The sequence below is a fragment of the Pimephales promelas genome, chromosome 6, assembly GCF_988280905.1.
Source record: "Pimephales promelas chromosome 6, fPimPro1.hap1.1, whole genome shotgun sequence".
Classification (NCBI taxonomy): domain Eukaryota; kingdom Metazoa; phylum Chordata; class Actinopteri; order Cypriniformes; family Leuciscidae; genus Pimephales; species Pimephales promelas.
In genome coordinates, this window is record NC_142774.1 from 36,681,221 (window position 1) to 36,697,333 (window position 16,113).

Sequence of the window (16,113 nt, forward strand, 5' to 3'; positions counted from 1 at the left end):
ATGGCCTAAGCCATGAAACGAGCATTTTTTGTGAGAAAACGAACAGTATTTATATCGTTTTTACCTCGTGTAATCACAGTGATCTGAATCAGTTGTGCAATGTCCAACTGAACCGAACTGAATCAGTTCAATGTTACGCCGGAAGTGATCGCTTGCGTGTGACGTCACTCAATATTTACACGGAGATTTCGGAAGTTTTACCTTTTACTAAACATATTTAGATATACCGAAATCGTCTTCCATTGTTGTTTCCCGTATATCTAAATATGTTTAGTGAAAGGTAAAACTTCCGAAATCTCTGTATAAACAAAGAGTGACGTACTGTAGGTCACTTCCGGCGTATGCGCAGACCGAAGCGCCCGTGCCATCAGATTTTGTCATGGCTGATTACAAGAGGTAAAAACTATATAAATACTGTTCGTTTTCTCACACAAACCGCTCGTTTCGTGTCTTAGGCCATCAATGTGTACTTACATTTACGAGTCATTAAATCATGTTTAATTTTGACTTCTCTGTGCATGCTTTTTGGTGGACCCCCTTAGCCTCCAGTGTATGACTGATAGACAACAACGGTTTGACTGAAAAATGTCAAAATTGAAAATACTGTGAAAACAAAGACACCTACATCTTGGATGCCCTTGAGGTAAGCTAAAACATATCAAAAATTAATTTCAAAGTGAACTATCCCTTTAAAAATTCAGTTATATAGTAGCAATGTTTTACACATCCGTAGGTACGTATTGATGCCTAACTGAGTTTTGATGTTTTACCTGTTCTTCAGGCAAGTCAAAACGTCCTTCGGCAGAACCGAGAAGTTCTGAATTCCGATGCAGATAGTCGCCGCCGCACAATCAGTGAATTTTACGACTCTCAAAAGCAGCCTGGCAATGATGTACAAGAGGCTGAGATGAAACGAGCCATGCAGGACCTCGCACATCATGGACCAGCACCTTGTGAATCCCATCCAATTAAACAGGCTCCTGAGCCACGTCCACGTTCCATGATCACTCATCTGGAAGGAGTTGTTTCTTCTCTACCACAAGAGGAGTGGTCACGGATGGATGCCACTGCAACTTTGAGAAGACCACGACCACCACATTATTCAGATAGTGAACATTTTAACCTGACAGAAACGAGTACGATAAAGCGAAGGCCCAAAGCATTGGCTCCACCACAGAGTAATGGCACTGACGGAGATGGGCTAGAGAACTTCCGGAGAAGACCTGTATCAGAAGCTTGCGCTGGAGATGGTGTTAGGGAGGAAGAACTGCAACACGACAGCTTTGGCTCTCTTCCCAGACAAATACTGAAACCCCCAGTTTCACCCAAACCAGCAATGGCACTTCGCAAATTCGATCCCCCAACTCCTTCAAGGAGGGTTCCATTACCTGGACCAGAAGGTCAACATAGCCCAGGTAAGAATGCTATCTATGAGGTCATTGTGTTCCTCATATTATCTCACCCTTTGTCCTGCAAACTGGCTAACAAGTATAAATCAGCCTTGCAAGCCTACATTTCATGGGTATTTTTAAACAGCAGTTCAATGAAACCAGGCCCCCTGCTTAGCTTGACATCAACAGAGACCTTCCTGATATCCGGTTGATGTAGTGAAATATATTTTCTGAATGGATTTAAGTAAGTTGTACATTATGGTTTGTTTGTCTCTTTATAGTGGAGATCAAGAAAATCCCCCCTCCAGTATCTCCCAAGCCAAGTCCACCTCCTACACTGCCCAAACCTGTCAAAATCAAGCATATCCATACCACTGGAACTCCCGGCTCTCCTCAGGCTGATGTTCTCAGCCCATCCAATGTCTCCTTTAGCCCTGCTTCAATTGAACAACTGGAACATCCACCACAGACTTTGAGTCCGGTCACCCCAAAACCAATGGAGGTCTCCAGCATGTTGTCTCCACGCCCAGCAACTTCTCCAGCTCAGAGTCCACAGACCCCCCAAACCCCGCAAACACCTTCTACACCAGGTTCAGCTCCAGTAAAGCCCCCGAGGTCCTCCATGGCTGGTCTCTCAGTGGACATCCCAAGCCCTCTGGAAGTGGAGATCCCTGGAGTGGACATGCAAAAGAAGCTTAGAGAAGTAGAAAAACAGAGAGAGAAAGATGAAGTGAGTAAGCAAGAAAGAGTTGAGGAAGTCGGAATAGCTAGAATGGAAAGGACAGGTCTGATCCAGGTTGATCCAACCTTTCAAGGTGAACAAGGCCTGATTTCAGGTTGCTCAGCTGGGAGTCATTTCAAAGAGACTGGGGAGGGAGCAGAACCGGTGGTAATGAGAAGGAGGAAGGTAGGCGTAGCCAGACAGACACAAGTAGAGGGTGAACCACAAGATGGAGTTGGAAAAACAGAAGTGGAAAGCCAAGGGTTGTTGATAGCTGGTTCAGGGAACATGGTGCAACTCAAACTGGAGGAGACCAGTGCGTCCCTGGCTGCTGCTCTGGAGGTAGTGGAGGAGAAGATTAAGAAGGATGACAGGTATAAAACACAACTCTTCCTCCTTGGCACTTAGCAGTCTCTTCATTGCATGATGATGATGTTACTTGTTGAAACTCACCATTCTTTTTCTTCTACTTTCTGTTTATTTGCCTCTTCAGCTCCATTGTGGACAACAAGAGCACAGTTAACATTCTCGATGACATTGGCAGCATGTTTGATGACCTTGCGGACCAGTTGGATGCCATGTTAGATTGAAAATGAAAAAATATATTAGATTCCTTAGGACCTGTGAAACACTCAAGCTTCATTTTTTCAGTGTGGACAAGCGAAACCAACTTTGATGCCTCAGCAGTATTGGAATCTCGATAGGGCAAATTAAGCTCTTCCATTCTAAAGTGTGTCTAAGTCTACAATTAAGCATCTCTGAGAAAAGAAGCCTAAATTTTGACTAACATTCTCCACCTTTTCATTCTCCACCAGCGTTTTGTCTTACTGTAGTGGCCAGAATAGGTACTGCAAGTACATTTCCTGACCTGCAAATACGGCCTGCTGTCTTGCTGCTTCCAGAGATAAGCACAATTTTAAGAGAGACTATGTGACGAGCTTTCTAAATATCAAGCAGAAAAATGCTAATATGTGTGAGTGTGTGTATATGTGTGTACAATATGTGGGGTGAGAGTTCGATGAATATTTCGTTTAAAGGCAATGTACATCATATTCTCTTTGATGATGTTAGGAAGGTGTATTGCTCTTTTCCAAATCTCTGCTGAGAGCTTGTTCACAAGTAAAGGGGAGCTTTGAATTTCACCTTGTGGTCTTCAGCTGGACAAGTTACTGAAAAACACTTGGTTTGGACGACAAATTTGAAGAGCACAGTCCCATTTATGACCCTGACTTTTTTGGACTATTTCTTTGATCCCTTGAAGTATAATGAAGAAAAGCTTTGGACTTAAAGAGGTATATTGTAATCTCTATGTATGTTATTATTGTTGTTGCTGTTATTGTTGTTGTCGTCAGTGTGTGTGAATGTTTGACTGTGTAGTGTAGTTTTTGCATTGACAAATCCCACTCTGCCCAAGGTGTAATACATAGATATAGACAGAATTCAGAATAAGACTCTGGAAAAGAGTAGTGTATATATGACATATAGGTTATAGTTATCATTGATAGTCTAGAGTATGGAATGATACAGACACCTGCTCATTCCTAATGTGCTCCTAATAAGTGTTTATGTGTGTGTTTGTTTGTGTGATTGGAGGGGAGGTCTGTTTGAGAGTGAGAGAATATAGGAAGTGTGTTTATAGTTCTAGGAAAGAGATGTTTGAATGTTTGTCATCTCTTACAAAAATGTACCATGTTTTTGGACATGGTACCATGGTATTTTTCTTGGATGACAATGTATTGTATATTCTACAGTACATGAATATGGTGACCATACAGTACCATGGTACAGTACCAAGTACTGTTGTATTTCCATCTGATACCACAGTACCACCACAGTACTTTTTGTAAGGGCTGAGAGTGTTGATCTCTTGGACAGTGCAATTATTCCTGTTTTGAGAGACTTGCTGACAGAAGAAGTTGCATATTCCATACAAGTGTCTAAAATTAGATAATTTAATACTGTCATTGCAAGATGAATAAGACTACAGAGCAATATTTTTGATCCATGCACCATGTTATAAATTTAGCTTTATAAGTAATACTTTAAAACCAGGGATCTGGGATACAACAACTGAGGATTTTCCGACAATCATGACAATTTTGTCCTTGATTATGACCCTGCAAAGTCAATGTAATAGATGTTGGAGTATAAAAACTTTTACAGTGTAAAGCTGTGTAATAATCAGTTGTTATTTTGTGTAAACCTTCAGATGGCTAATGTGTTTGTCTGACCCTGGTGAAAAAATCATCAAAGACCTCTTCCATGTAAAAAGCATTGAGAATATGTGGAATTAATATAAATAAATTGTTATGAATATAACCATAGTGACAGCTGAGAGTTTTGTAAAGCATTTTATAATTGGTCATATTTTTTTCACGTTACTGTCTTATTACTTACAGTTACTTTGCATGCATACTATTGTACACACTTATTTCTATTACAGGTATGTAACGAAAATTTCATTTAGTAAACGAAACCCCATGTGTTTCGGGTGACACCTGTTTACTTCATGAATGGCTGATGTCTTACACTAAATGTACACGTTTCCTGTGCAATGTACTCTACTGTGGGGGAAATATCTTTACGCTGCATTGTCCAAGCTCTATATTTATTTATTCTAAAGGACTGAGAAACGCAATGGTGGAGGAAGGGGCCAAATCTTCATGGGGTGCAAGAAGCTGGCATTGTAAACTTGGTTTTGGAAAATAATGAAATCTATTTATGAGAAATTCGAAGCCACGTCATCCAAGACAACACCACATTCAACAACTTTCAACGAGTCTGTCTGTCCACATTGGCTCGCATTCTCAACAGAAAACAAATCAGAATGAAACAACTTTAAGGTGCTGTTTGAGAGAATATGTGGATGTAAATACAAAATTGACTGCAGTACACTACATTCAACATTGTTTCCCAGGGTACTGGATAACACCATATTGACTGATTTTTTGTTCTTTGTTTCCAGGGAGTACTGGAAATGGATGCTCATGCAATCCCACATGAGTTCATCTTTATAGATGAGACTGGGTTCAACCTAGCAAAGGGTTCGTTCCTACGGACTTGCATATATCTGTGTGAGCCCCCCTTTCACCGAGGGCCCCGGTTACTTTATTCCACTATTACTCCCTATCCAAAGCCCCTGACACAAGGACCATACATGAACACGATGACAGTTGTGTAAGTTCTCTTTTTGCCTGTCTTTCTCTCTATTTCTCACATTACAGATCATACATGTTTGGTAAGTCAACCAAAACTTGCCATACTTATTGTAAGGAGAAATGCAGAGGTATTAGAGCAATAAATGATGTGGGAACTTTTGAATGATGATATCTGTGGAGGAGGGAGAGTTGTGTTTTGATATTTAGTGGTGTTAACTTTTTGATGAATTGAAGTGACGTAATAAAGTAGTTTTATAAAAATCAAAATCTCTCTCTCAAAATATGTACCCTCAGACCATAATTTCATTGTTTTTTTTTTCTTTTCAGCCGTTCTTATCCCAACGCACATGGCACCCTATGATATCTATGTCTCAGAACAGCCTGTGACGAGAGCGAGGTACCAGTGTTGTAGTCGAGACCACCTCACTCGAGTCCGAGTCCAGACCGAGACCAGAGAGAGTCGAGTCCGAGTCAAGACCGAGTCCATAGAGAGTCGAGTCCGAGACCAGAGACGGTCGAGTCCGAGTCGAGACCGAGATCAGTGAGGGTTGATTACCTAATTTACTTTTATTTACTTAGAGAAATCCTTTTTTTTTTTTTTTTTTTTTTTTTTTTTTTTACTGAATTTACTTAGAGTTTAAAAAATATGATCAGTTTAGGGTAAAAAGTCCACATAGTAGGTGGTGTTAAAAGTAATTTTATTACAATTTGTCATGCGCAGTTGCGCACTAGAAAATCACCAATCACTGGATGTGTCAAGCAATTTAAAGAAATATTTTATTAACATTAGGGCTGTCGCGGTTATGGGATTTCCCTTGCGGAATTTCCCTTAATTGTATTAACTGCCCTTATAAACGTTAGAAAGTCATGAAAATAAAAAATGACATCACAACTTATCGTTATAAAATCAATATTTATTTTATTAAAAGTTAATAATTAAGGTTTGTTTATCAGTACCATAGCAACGGTCAACTTCCACTGGAATTGTCGGATAGGAACCGTCCGTAGCTTTTCGCAAGAGTTCAAATTTTTTAACACATCCGGATGACCAACAGACACGATTTTTTTCGCACTGCACTCGGTCGGACCCGTTTCGGACCCATTCGCATGCGGTCTGCGAATCTCCATAGGAAATGAATGACTTCCGGTCGTTTCGCAGCCGCATCGGAGCTGATTTCAACTGCCAGTGTGAAGGCGGCGTTAGGCGCTATTGCTATTTTACCGGCATTACCCTATTTTTAGGGGCGGCAGTGGCTCAGTGGTTCATGTAGGTTGTCTACAAACCGAAAGGTTCCACCTGACCAAGTGTCGAGGTGTCCATGAACAAGACACCTCGACCAAGTGTCACCTCGAGACACCTCCCGACGAGCTGGATGGCGCCTTGTATGGCTGACACCGCCGTCGGTGTATGAATGAGTGTGTGAATGGGTGAATGTGAGGCAATATGTAAAGCGCTTTGGTTAGGTCTATGAAAGCGCTATATAATGCAGTCCATTTACCATTTACCTGCGGGATAAATGACTCTTGCGCCCGGCGAAAGTTTAAAAGGTGTTGGTCTGAAGTAGCCTCATTATTCATAGGTGTGGTTTGGGCATAACGTGAAATAAAACAATCAAGGGTGCGTTTCCTGAAAGCATCGTTAGCCAACTATGGTTGCAAGTTCCGTCGTTATCAGCATAGTTCAACGAGTCGGTGTTTCCCGAAACCATCGTTCCAACGAACATTCGCAAACAGCGTCGCAAAGTTGTGTGGTTTGAACGACAGCCCTCGAGCTATGGTTAGAATCATCGTTTCTATATTGCTACACATTTGGACGTAATAAATCCTTATCTTGAGCAAAATAAACAAGCTGACATTCAGTACAACTGATGCCTTTTATTCAGAATACATAAAAATGTAATTTACGCCTTTTAGTTTGTCAAAAGATTTAAAGTACCGTGTTTGAAGAGTGTGCATGTGTGAACGTGCTCTACTGTGTAAGAACGAGCCAAATATTGAGTCTGGTAATAAAGCAAAATAACTGAGAACCATTAGAAATAGTCCTCAGATGACATATGTCTGTAATTTATATTAACAAATCTAGCGTTAATTGAGTCTCAAACAGTTTCATTAAAAGTAGTTATTACTCCACCACTTGCGAAACCAACGTGGTTGAATGATACTTTGCCACAATGGGTTTCGGGAAACAGACGCGACTAGCTAGTTGATTTCTCCAACGATGCATCGTGCATGGTACTGAAGCAGCGAACTACATCGTTATAAGGGAAACGCACCCCAGAGCGTCATCCAACATACCCTTTAAGAGCAGGGGCCTGTACCATGATGGTAGTTGAACAAACTCAGGGTTGCATCATTAGTTTTGAGTTGACAAAACTAAACCAATACAACCAGGCTTTGTTGGTACCATGATGCTGATCGTCAACTTTCCCCGTCAACTCAGGCTTTGATCCTACTGATTGGTCCAAATTCGGTTTGCAACCTCTTACCTGGAACATAACCTGCCCTGGACCAGGTTAGCCGTGGAGCTTAAGTTACTATGGCGATGAACAATGCTAAAAGCCAAACCACTTCCATGGTACCTAAAACCCAGGGTTGGCGCAAACTAAACTGAAACATAACTGGCTAGCTAGCCACCTAAACCGGCTTCATTGTATAGGCTCCAGGTGCGCACGTTGCATGACGGATTGTTACATAATCCCCTGGATCATGCTAAAAACATGATGATCAATGATGCGCTGTGTCCGTTATCTTTTAACTTTAATTGCCACTTTGATCGGAGGCTGTGTTTTTTTGTTGTTGTTTTTTTGTTTACATAGTCTTGCTTTAACAGTCATTATAATAAAAGATAGTACTGCAAAAAAAAAAAAGTTTACTGTAAAGCTATTTTATTGCTGTTATATATTTATTGTCCAACATTTACATTTTAGTACAACATTTATTTGCTGAATTAATTTATTTCATTGATAACTTATTTTTAACGTTATGTGTACCTCCTGGGAAACGATCTAATGTTATTATAACTTTATGAACTGATATCACTTTATTCTTACCTGTCACACTAAATGTGGAGAGTAATCATTGATTAAATCCTTGAACTTCCCTATCTCAAGTTATGTGGGGGGGAAAGCCTGGTTAAGTAGCAACATCTTTTTAACTGCTATAAAGACCTAAAATGGTCCTAAAAAAATTACCTTTGCACTGGACTAAATACATGTATAATATATGACTGCCGAGCCACTGCTGAGTCACTTTCACTCCAAAATGGCGGAAGGGCTGCTGCCAAGGGGGTAATCCATCGACCAGAATTTGAAGCTGGCCGGATGTCGCCATCTTGTAGCAGAACTTCACTTGAGTTAGCATTTATATATATATATATATATATATATATATATATATACTGTATATATACTGTATATACTATGAGTATATTTTCTTTTTGTCACTGATTTTTACATGTTTAGTCGATACAACTAAACAGATTTAATTAAAGGGGTAGATGACTTGAACATTTTATTTGGGTGAGGATGAATTCATTTAAATTTCTGTGTGAATGATTTTATTTAATAAATGTAATTATATTATTGTATTTTGAGAGCTCATCGTGAACTGCAGGGAAGTGCAAAATCAAGTCAGATTTAGAGGAACAACAATAGGAACAATTTAACATTTCAGATTACATTTTTTTTTATTTATTTATTTTTTTTTTTTTGCTGAGGTATTGGTTGCATTTTGCAATTCCATTGATGTGTTCTTCTATTACTGTAAAATAAAGTGCTAATAATACCCAAAAACTCAGTTTTTTATCAACCTAATTTCATCTATGAAATGGAAAGGACATCTTGCATTCAAATTAAATCAAACACTCATTTGCTGTTGGAACTCAATCATGATGAACTGCAAACAGCATGACTGTGCAAAGTCAAGTCATAGCCTTTACTTCCAAATTACTTTCAGTTTCTATTTCCAGGAAATTCGGCCTGTTCTTATAAAATGAAGCTCAAGTTCTGCCAGGAAGAATCAGTTGTTACTAATTGAGCTACTGATGGGACCTACCTACGCCAAATAACTCTAAATCATTATATTGCTTACTGCATGGGCTGTTAATAAATTAATTGTTTCAGTATTATTCTCCCGAGTCTTTCTGGTAGAACTTGTTTGAATAGGATCTGTTTGAAAAAATATGCGTGTCAGTAAGTGACGGATAGCTTGGACTAAAAGGGAGTTTCATTTGTGGTTCAGACGAAGAAACTTTAACATCCGAACCATTCCATTGCATAAAAGTTTCTGAAACTTGGTATGAACTTTTTAAATTTCTATTTGCATCGTATTTTGCAATAATATTCATTTCAATAACGGTATGTGTGTAGTATATATATTTTTATCATTATGCATTTGAGTATTTGACATATATAGCTCGAAAAACGTGTGTATATCTGTTGTGGTGCGGACTTGATTTCAGTTGCTTTAAGTGAGATATAAGCCATCTGTGTTCTATGATAGAGCTGATATTAAAGGGTTAGTTCACCCAAAAATGAAAAAATATGTCATTAATGACTCACCCTCATGTCGGTCCAAGTTTGAGATATTTCTGATTTAGTCTGAGAGTTTTCTGTCCCTCCATTGAAAATGCATGTACAGAATACTGTTCTTGTCATCCTCACCTAAATGAAAGTTTGGGGAGTTTTGGCTGAATACAAAGAAAAGTGTGTTTTCTCCATTACAGAGGACGATTTTTTTCAGGTGTTTCGATTTTTTTTTTTCATTGTTTCAATCCTCACAGCAATGAGCAAGATAAAGCTAGGCCAGTCATTCAGACGTCAAACAGTTTAAAGACTGTTAGGTCTGAAGGCAGCTGCGTACAATGGTATACCCTTTGGCCTGCTGTGCTTGAGACCTTTGCAATGGTGGCACAAGACCAAGGGGTTTCCCTGACATGCAACACGTTGACGAAGGTTATTGTGGTGAAAGAAGCCTTGGTTCTTGTCCCAGGGTCCTGTGTTGGGAGCTCCTTGTTGTCATGTAACGCTTATGACGGATACTTCCCTCTCGGGCTGGGGAGAATTCATGCATGGTCACTTAATTGCCTGGTGATGATGGCTCAGGCTCTACATCCCTGTGCACCAGATTCAGAGAGCAGACATCCCTTCAAGGAAGGGGCTGAGGCCCGAAGAATGGAGCTCATATGGCGGCGCAGGTGTCGCTGGAGCTGCGTTTGTACATAGTTTCCCTTATCATTCCACTCCCTGGGGTTCTGGAGAACAGAGTTATAAGTGTGGGTTTAGCCTCTGAGGGGTTCCTACTCATAGACTCGGGTCTCTCGACTGAGGTTGTTGAGCATTTGCTATCTCTAGAACTCCCTGCAAAAGGACACTGGTGGGAATCATCACTTGATCCAGTCAACTGCCTGGTTGGTACAGTGATGGGATTTCTGCAGGATTGATTCTCCGCAGGGTTATCCCCCTCCACTCTAAAGGTTTATGTTGCGAACTAGCTGCTACGCGTCTTTGGGGAGAAACCGCTGGTGTTTCCTTAGTTGTGCGTCTGATCATGAGGATCAGACACACAACGAAGGTGGCTTTTTTTATGCCGGCTTCTTAAGCCTTCTAATAGGGGTATCCCTACAAGAGGTGTGTGATGCGGTGGGCTGGTCCTTTCCGCACACATTTGTCAGGCTTATAAGGTTTACACCTTGGGGTTCCAGGTGATTCTGTCTTTGTTGTGCTCGCCTGATTTCACACAAGACAGGCACTGGTCACTATGGCAGCATTTATATAGACGTTCCCTTAGCGTCAATCTCGACACAAAGCAAGTTTCCTTGAAAGGGAACACCTCAGTTACGACTGTAACCTAGGTTGCCTGAAGAGGGAATGAGACGCTGTGTCACCCTGCCTTCCGGCGTGCCAGTGATTGACATGCTTTGCCCTATCAGAAGCTGAGAATGTTTGGTCTGGGTGCGCTTCCTGCCATGATGTCACACGCCTATTTGCCATCGGACAAATTTCACACGTGCTTCACGGCGCATTTTCGCAGAGCGTTCCCATTTTGACAATCTCGATGCAGTGTCTCGTTCCCTCTTCAGGGATCCGAGGTAACAGTCGTAACCAGGGCGTCAGAGAGTTTCTTGTCAATTTTTTTTTTTATTCAAGGAAAAAGAAAATGTTAATAATTCTATTTTATTGCAGCCCATTCTCACTCCCAAGGCGTCACCTAACTGACGCCTTGGGAAGCATTTGGACATGCTTCAATATCTGACGCTTTAGGCGCCCTTTAGCGTCAGTCAGATGACGCCCTAGGATCGCGTGTACTCTACCCCCACCCCACACCTAAACATAACCGCGTCCTCTAACTGACGCTTTCCTTTAGCGTCAGTTAGATGACGCCGTAGGATCGCGTCATGTAAGTGACGCTAAAGGGCGCCTAAACCGTCAAATATTGAAGCATGGTCAAAGGTGACGCCTTGGGGTGAGAATGCGTTGTTTATTGACAAAATATTTTAGTTTGACTGAGATATTTTTTTGATTAGATCAGATTACATTTTAATCACATGGTCATGTTACAATGTGCCCCACATGAGGCATGTTGTCACATTTCACATCCATTCTTTCAGGGTAAATCAAGAAAAAGGTAGACACTGTATTAATGAAACAAAACCACACGATTGTACTAGACATGTGTGAAATTAATGTGGGAAAAAAAAAACACTCTGAACCCTAAGTGAATTTTCACAAACTGAGAAAGTCAAAAAGTGTTATGCACCGCTCTCCCCCATCTAATGTTTGAAATAATATGGATGTCAATATGTGACCAACAGCATAGACAAATAGATAGATCAAAAGTGGGTGTGGGCATTTTTAATTATGCATGCAAGCTTTCAAAAATGAAAGTGAAACTGAAATAAAGAGATATATATACACCGTTCTGCGGCAGGGCTTGCTTACAGTGAGATACAAGTCAACTGTGCTCCAGGACAGACTGATATAAATATTTCAAAGGAGAAAAAATGGGATTGTCTGGATCAAAACCAGTGCATCAACCAAATCCAGGTGAGAGGGTCATTCTTCCCTGTGATTGTTTTTTATTTATACAGAACACGTATGCACACACCATAGATTTCAAATTGATACATAATACCAAATTAATCTAAACTTATTTTATTTTTCATAGAACTGGATAGACCATGGAGGAACTTTGACTGGGGGTAAGCTATACATTTTAAGCTATTCTGTCTTTACAGACAGTTGGCTACTTTATTTCGCTTTTATGCAGGCTAGATATTATCTTTGTGCATAGCAGTCAAAACAGTGATCTATTCAGTTAAAAGTGCAAATTGTTTAAGCTAAGAATTTGATTTCCTTGTAAAATATTATTGGTTTCTCTCACCATTGCAAGAATCTTGTGTTTAACAATATATTTGAAGTAATTCTGCTGAAGTCTTGAGTTGCTAGCAAGGCACTTATAGGGGACTCAAGCACTTGGACGTGGAAAAATATGGTTAGCCATGATGATGTGTTATATTTTTTATATATTTTTTTTTAACAGTTATTATAACAAATAATTGTATGAATTATTTTAGCATTAAAATGTATCCAACCTTTCACTTGGTAAAAATAACAAAAAGTAGAAAGGAGTCAATTTAATCAATTTAATGACTATCCTCAGAAGTTATCATTAATAATGACAATGTTGGCATTGAAACTGCCAGATAAGTAATTTGGCAACAATAATTGATATAGAAATAGAGAAATGTACATCTAAAAAAGGGTATACATTAATCTTACAAGAAGTGGATCATTTTGTTACTTCTTAATGGAAATTAACATTATATCATTTAATTTCAAAAACTGTAATGTGGTAATGCTATTCCAAATTAGACTCTATTGTGCCACATAGAACAAATCTGCTTTGAGTTCTGTTCTGTAAAATTGTGTTTTGCTTTAACAGAATAAAAGAAGATCTAAAGGAAAAGCTGGAAAACTTCTCTCCTAGTGATCCAAATGTAAAGGACATCAAGATCCTGGTAACTGGACAAATTGGAGCAGGAAAGTCCAGCTTTATTAACTCCATCAATAATGTCTTTCAAGGACGGATCACCTCTAGAGCGCTAGTGAATTCATCTGGTGGTGGCAGTCATAGTTTCACACAAAAGGTATACCTATACAGAAGTTGAATGTTTTCTAAAAGACCCAGAAATGTCTGGTGACAGTGCATTTAGCATTTAAGCTAATTGTTGTATGAGCATTTCTTGGAAAAAATGTTCACAAAAATGTGTGCTTCTATATTTTGATCTTCATTTGAAGCTCAAAGGATTCACCATCAGAAGTGGGGGGAAAACTTTGCCCTTCGTCTTCAAGGACATAATGGGCTTAGAAGCTGAGATATTGGCTGGATCACAGGCAGATGACATCATCAATGCTGTGTTTGGACACGTGAAGGATGGCTATAAAGTAACAAACCACTAAATTAACATTTTGGCAAAGTTGTGTGTGCAGTAGGTTTGACGTTTAACACATTTTTCTGAATTTCCATTCTCAGTTCAATGAGGCGGAGACAATCTCTCACGAGGATCAACATTACACCAGTGACCCTCTCCTCTCTGATCAGGCTTTCTGCCTGGTGTACGTCATAGACACAAATACAGTCGAACTCACAAATGAAAAACTTATTGACAAGCTGAAGATCATCCGCAAGAGAATCAGTGAAAGGGGTAAAACTGAATGTTTATTTTTATTCATGAGTTCACATTTATTAGGAGATAAGTGGGCATAAAACGAATTGGGTTTGTGTGTGTTTTCGATGTCCAGACACAGGCTGAATGCCAAATGCAAACAGGGCATGTTTCAATGTACTTTTCAACTTTTTTTGCCTAATTATTTATATGACCCAGACCATGTTTGTGGGTCAGTTATGTAGATACTGTATGCACAACAAAATGCCAAACATGTGTTAAATTTTGTTGAGGAAAAAAACTTGTTCTAGAACCTTTATTGCCTCTGCATTTGCTGTAGGGATTCCTCAAGTGGTTGTCATGACCAAAGTGGATGAAGCATGTCCGCTGGTCAAGAAAGATCTAAGGAAGATCTACACTAGCAAGATCATCAAAGAGAAGGTATGTGATATCAACCAAAGACATACGCTTGTTTAAATTTTACAGATTGCAAGTATACGTATATTGCCCATGTTGATCTGATTCTTCTAATAGCCACATCTGATTTTCTGACCTAACATTCTGTTCCTGTCCAGATGGAGAAGTGCAGTGCCAAAATTGGTGTGCCACTGTCAAACATCTTCCCAGTGAAGAACTACCATGAAGAGATTGACACAGTGGATGACATTGATGCTCTGATACTAAAGGCACTTGAACAGATTGTTTACATTGCCAATGATAGATTGGTGGACAATGAAAGCTACTGACAAAAATCAAGCATATAGCATCTGTTCTGGATATTATGTTAGTCAAGCTCACATCAGCTTATCCACGTCTACCTGTAGGAATACGATATTCATAAGCTCTTTCAGTATTATCAGCTATCTGAATGTGCTACATGCGCTGGGAGTTTTTGCTCAGAACAGAACCATACCGCCAATCCAAACTGTATTTGGCAATCGTATTTGACATCACATATACAGTATTGATGCATTTGGAGTGGGTCATTCTTTGAATGTGATACATTTTCTTTATCATTTAAGAAAGATTGTGGATTAAAATTACAATAAGGATTATGTTTTGTGTTAAATTCTATAAATAAATGTACAGTGGGGTTCAAAGTCAATGAATATCTGGGACTAAAAATCTAATATAAACCTGAAAATGAATGTAAAGATTCAGAATTAAAACTATTAAATTACACAAATAAGTAATGTGGGAATAATGCACTGACACTCTTATATTTTTGATTATTTAAAACAAACATGAACAAAACTTTTACTTATTGAGATCTGTTGAACAAATATAATATGAGTATGAGTATACAATGAGTATATTATTATTTATTTTTTTTTGTCACTGATTTTACACCTTAAGAGTCGATACACCCTAACAGATTAAATTAAAGGGGTATGACCCAAACATTTTATTTGGGTGAGGATGAATACATTTAAATTTCAGTGTGAATTATCTTATTTAATAAATTTAATTATATTATTGAATACATACTCATTTGATAATGTAAAATTTAATGTGTTATTCTCTGGTATTTTGAGAGCTCATCGTGAACTGCAGGGAAGTGCAAAATCAAGTCAGATTTAGAGGAACAACAATATAGGAACAATTTAACATTTCAGATTTTTTAATCACTCTTTTTGTTTTGCTGAGGTAGGCTATTGGTTGCATTTTGCAATTTCATTGATGTGTTCTTCTATTAACATACAGGGCTAATACCCAAAAACTCAGTTTTAAACTTATCAATTTAATTTCATCTATGAAATGGAAAGGACATCTTGCATTCAAATTAAATCAAACACTCATTTGCTGTTGGAACTCAATCATGATGAACTGCAAACAGCATGACTGTGCAAAGTCAAGTCATAGCCTTTACTTCCAAATTACTTTCAGTTTCTATTTCCAGGAAATTCGGCCTGTTCTTATAAAATGAAGCTCTAGCATAAGTTCTGCCAGGAAGAATCAATTGTTACGTCCCTCATTACCTTCTCATCAATCGTTTTCTAATACTTGCAGTATAAAAGACTTACAGTCGCTGCTGATGCTGACGTTTCCATTTATCTCCATCCTCCCCACCACCACGGTCCCTTCCCTTTCGGGTCGGCTGCACCCCTGCCTTCGTCTTTAGGCAGGAAATGCAGAGTCAGTACTCTCAGATTGTGAGCTACTGACGGAACCTATGCC

General features: G+C 39.2%; 2 protein-coding genes across 5 annotated transcripts in view; both read left to right on the forward strand.

The window, feature by feature from the left end:
• LOC120468818 (caskin-1) overlaps positions 1-4,436 on the forward strand; it is a 45,359-nt gene extending 40,923 nt beyond the window's left edge. For all 4 annotated transcript variants that reach the window (XM_089132526.1, XM_089132527.1, XM_089132528.1 and 1 more), the window contains 3 exons: positions 782-1,415; positions 1,673-2,486; positions 2,606-4,436. In XM_089132526.1, the coding sequence (XP_088988652.1) occupies positions 782-1,415; positions 1,673-2,486; positions 2,606-2,702 (1,545 nt within the window). In that variant the 3' untranslated portion in view covers positions 2,703-4,436. The remainder of the gene's footprint in view (positions 1-781; positions 1,416-1,672; positions 2,487-2,605) is intronic.
• A 4,926-nt stretch (positions 4,437-9,362) lies between these two features.
• LOC120468853 (interferon-induced protein 44) lies at positions 9,363-14,987 on the forward strand. The gene is made up of 8 exons (XM_089132530.1): positions 9,363-9,564; positions 12,198-12,313; positions 12,435-12,468; positions 13,212-13,416; positions 13,568-13,714; positions 13,803-13,974; positions 14,276-14,376; positions 14,511-14,987. The coding sequence occupies exons 2-8, from the start codon at positions 12,271-12,273 to the stop codon at positions 14,679-14,681; spliced, it is 873 nt and encodes a 290-aa protein (XP_088988656.1). The 5' UTR covers positions 9,363-9,564; positions 12,198-12,270; the 3' UTR covers positions 14,682-14,987.
• The last annotated feature ends 1,126 nt before the right edge of the window (positions 14,988-16,113 follow it).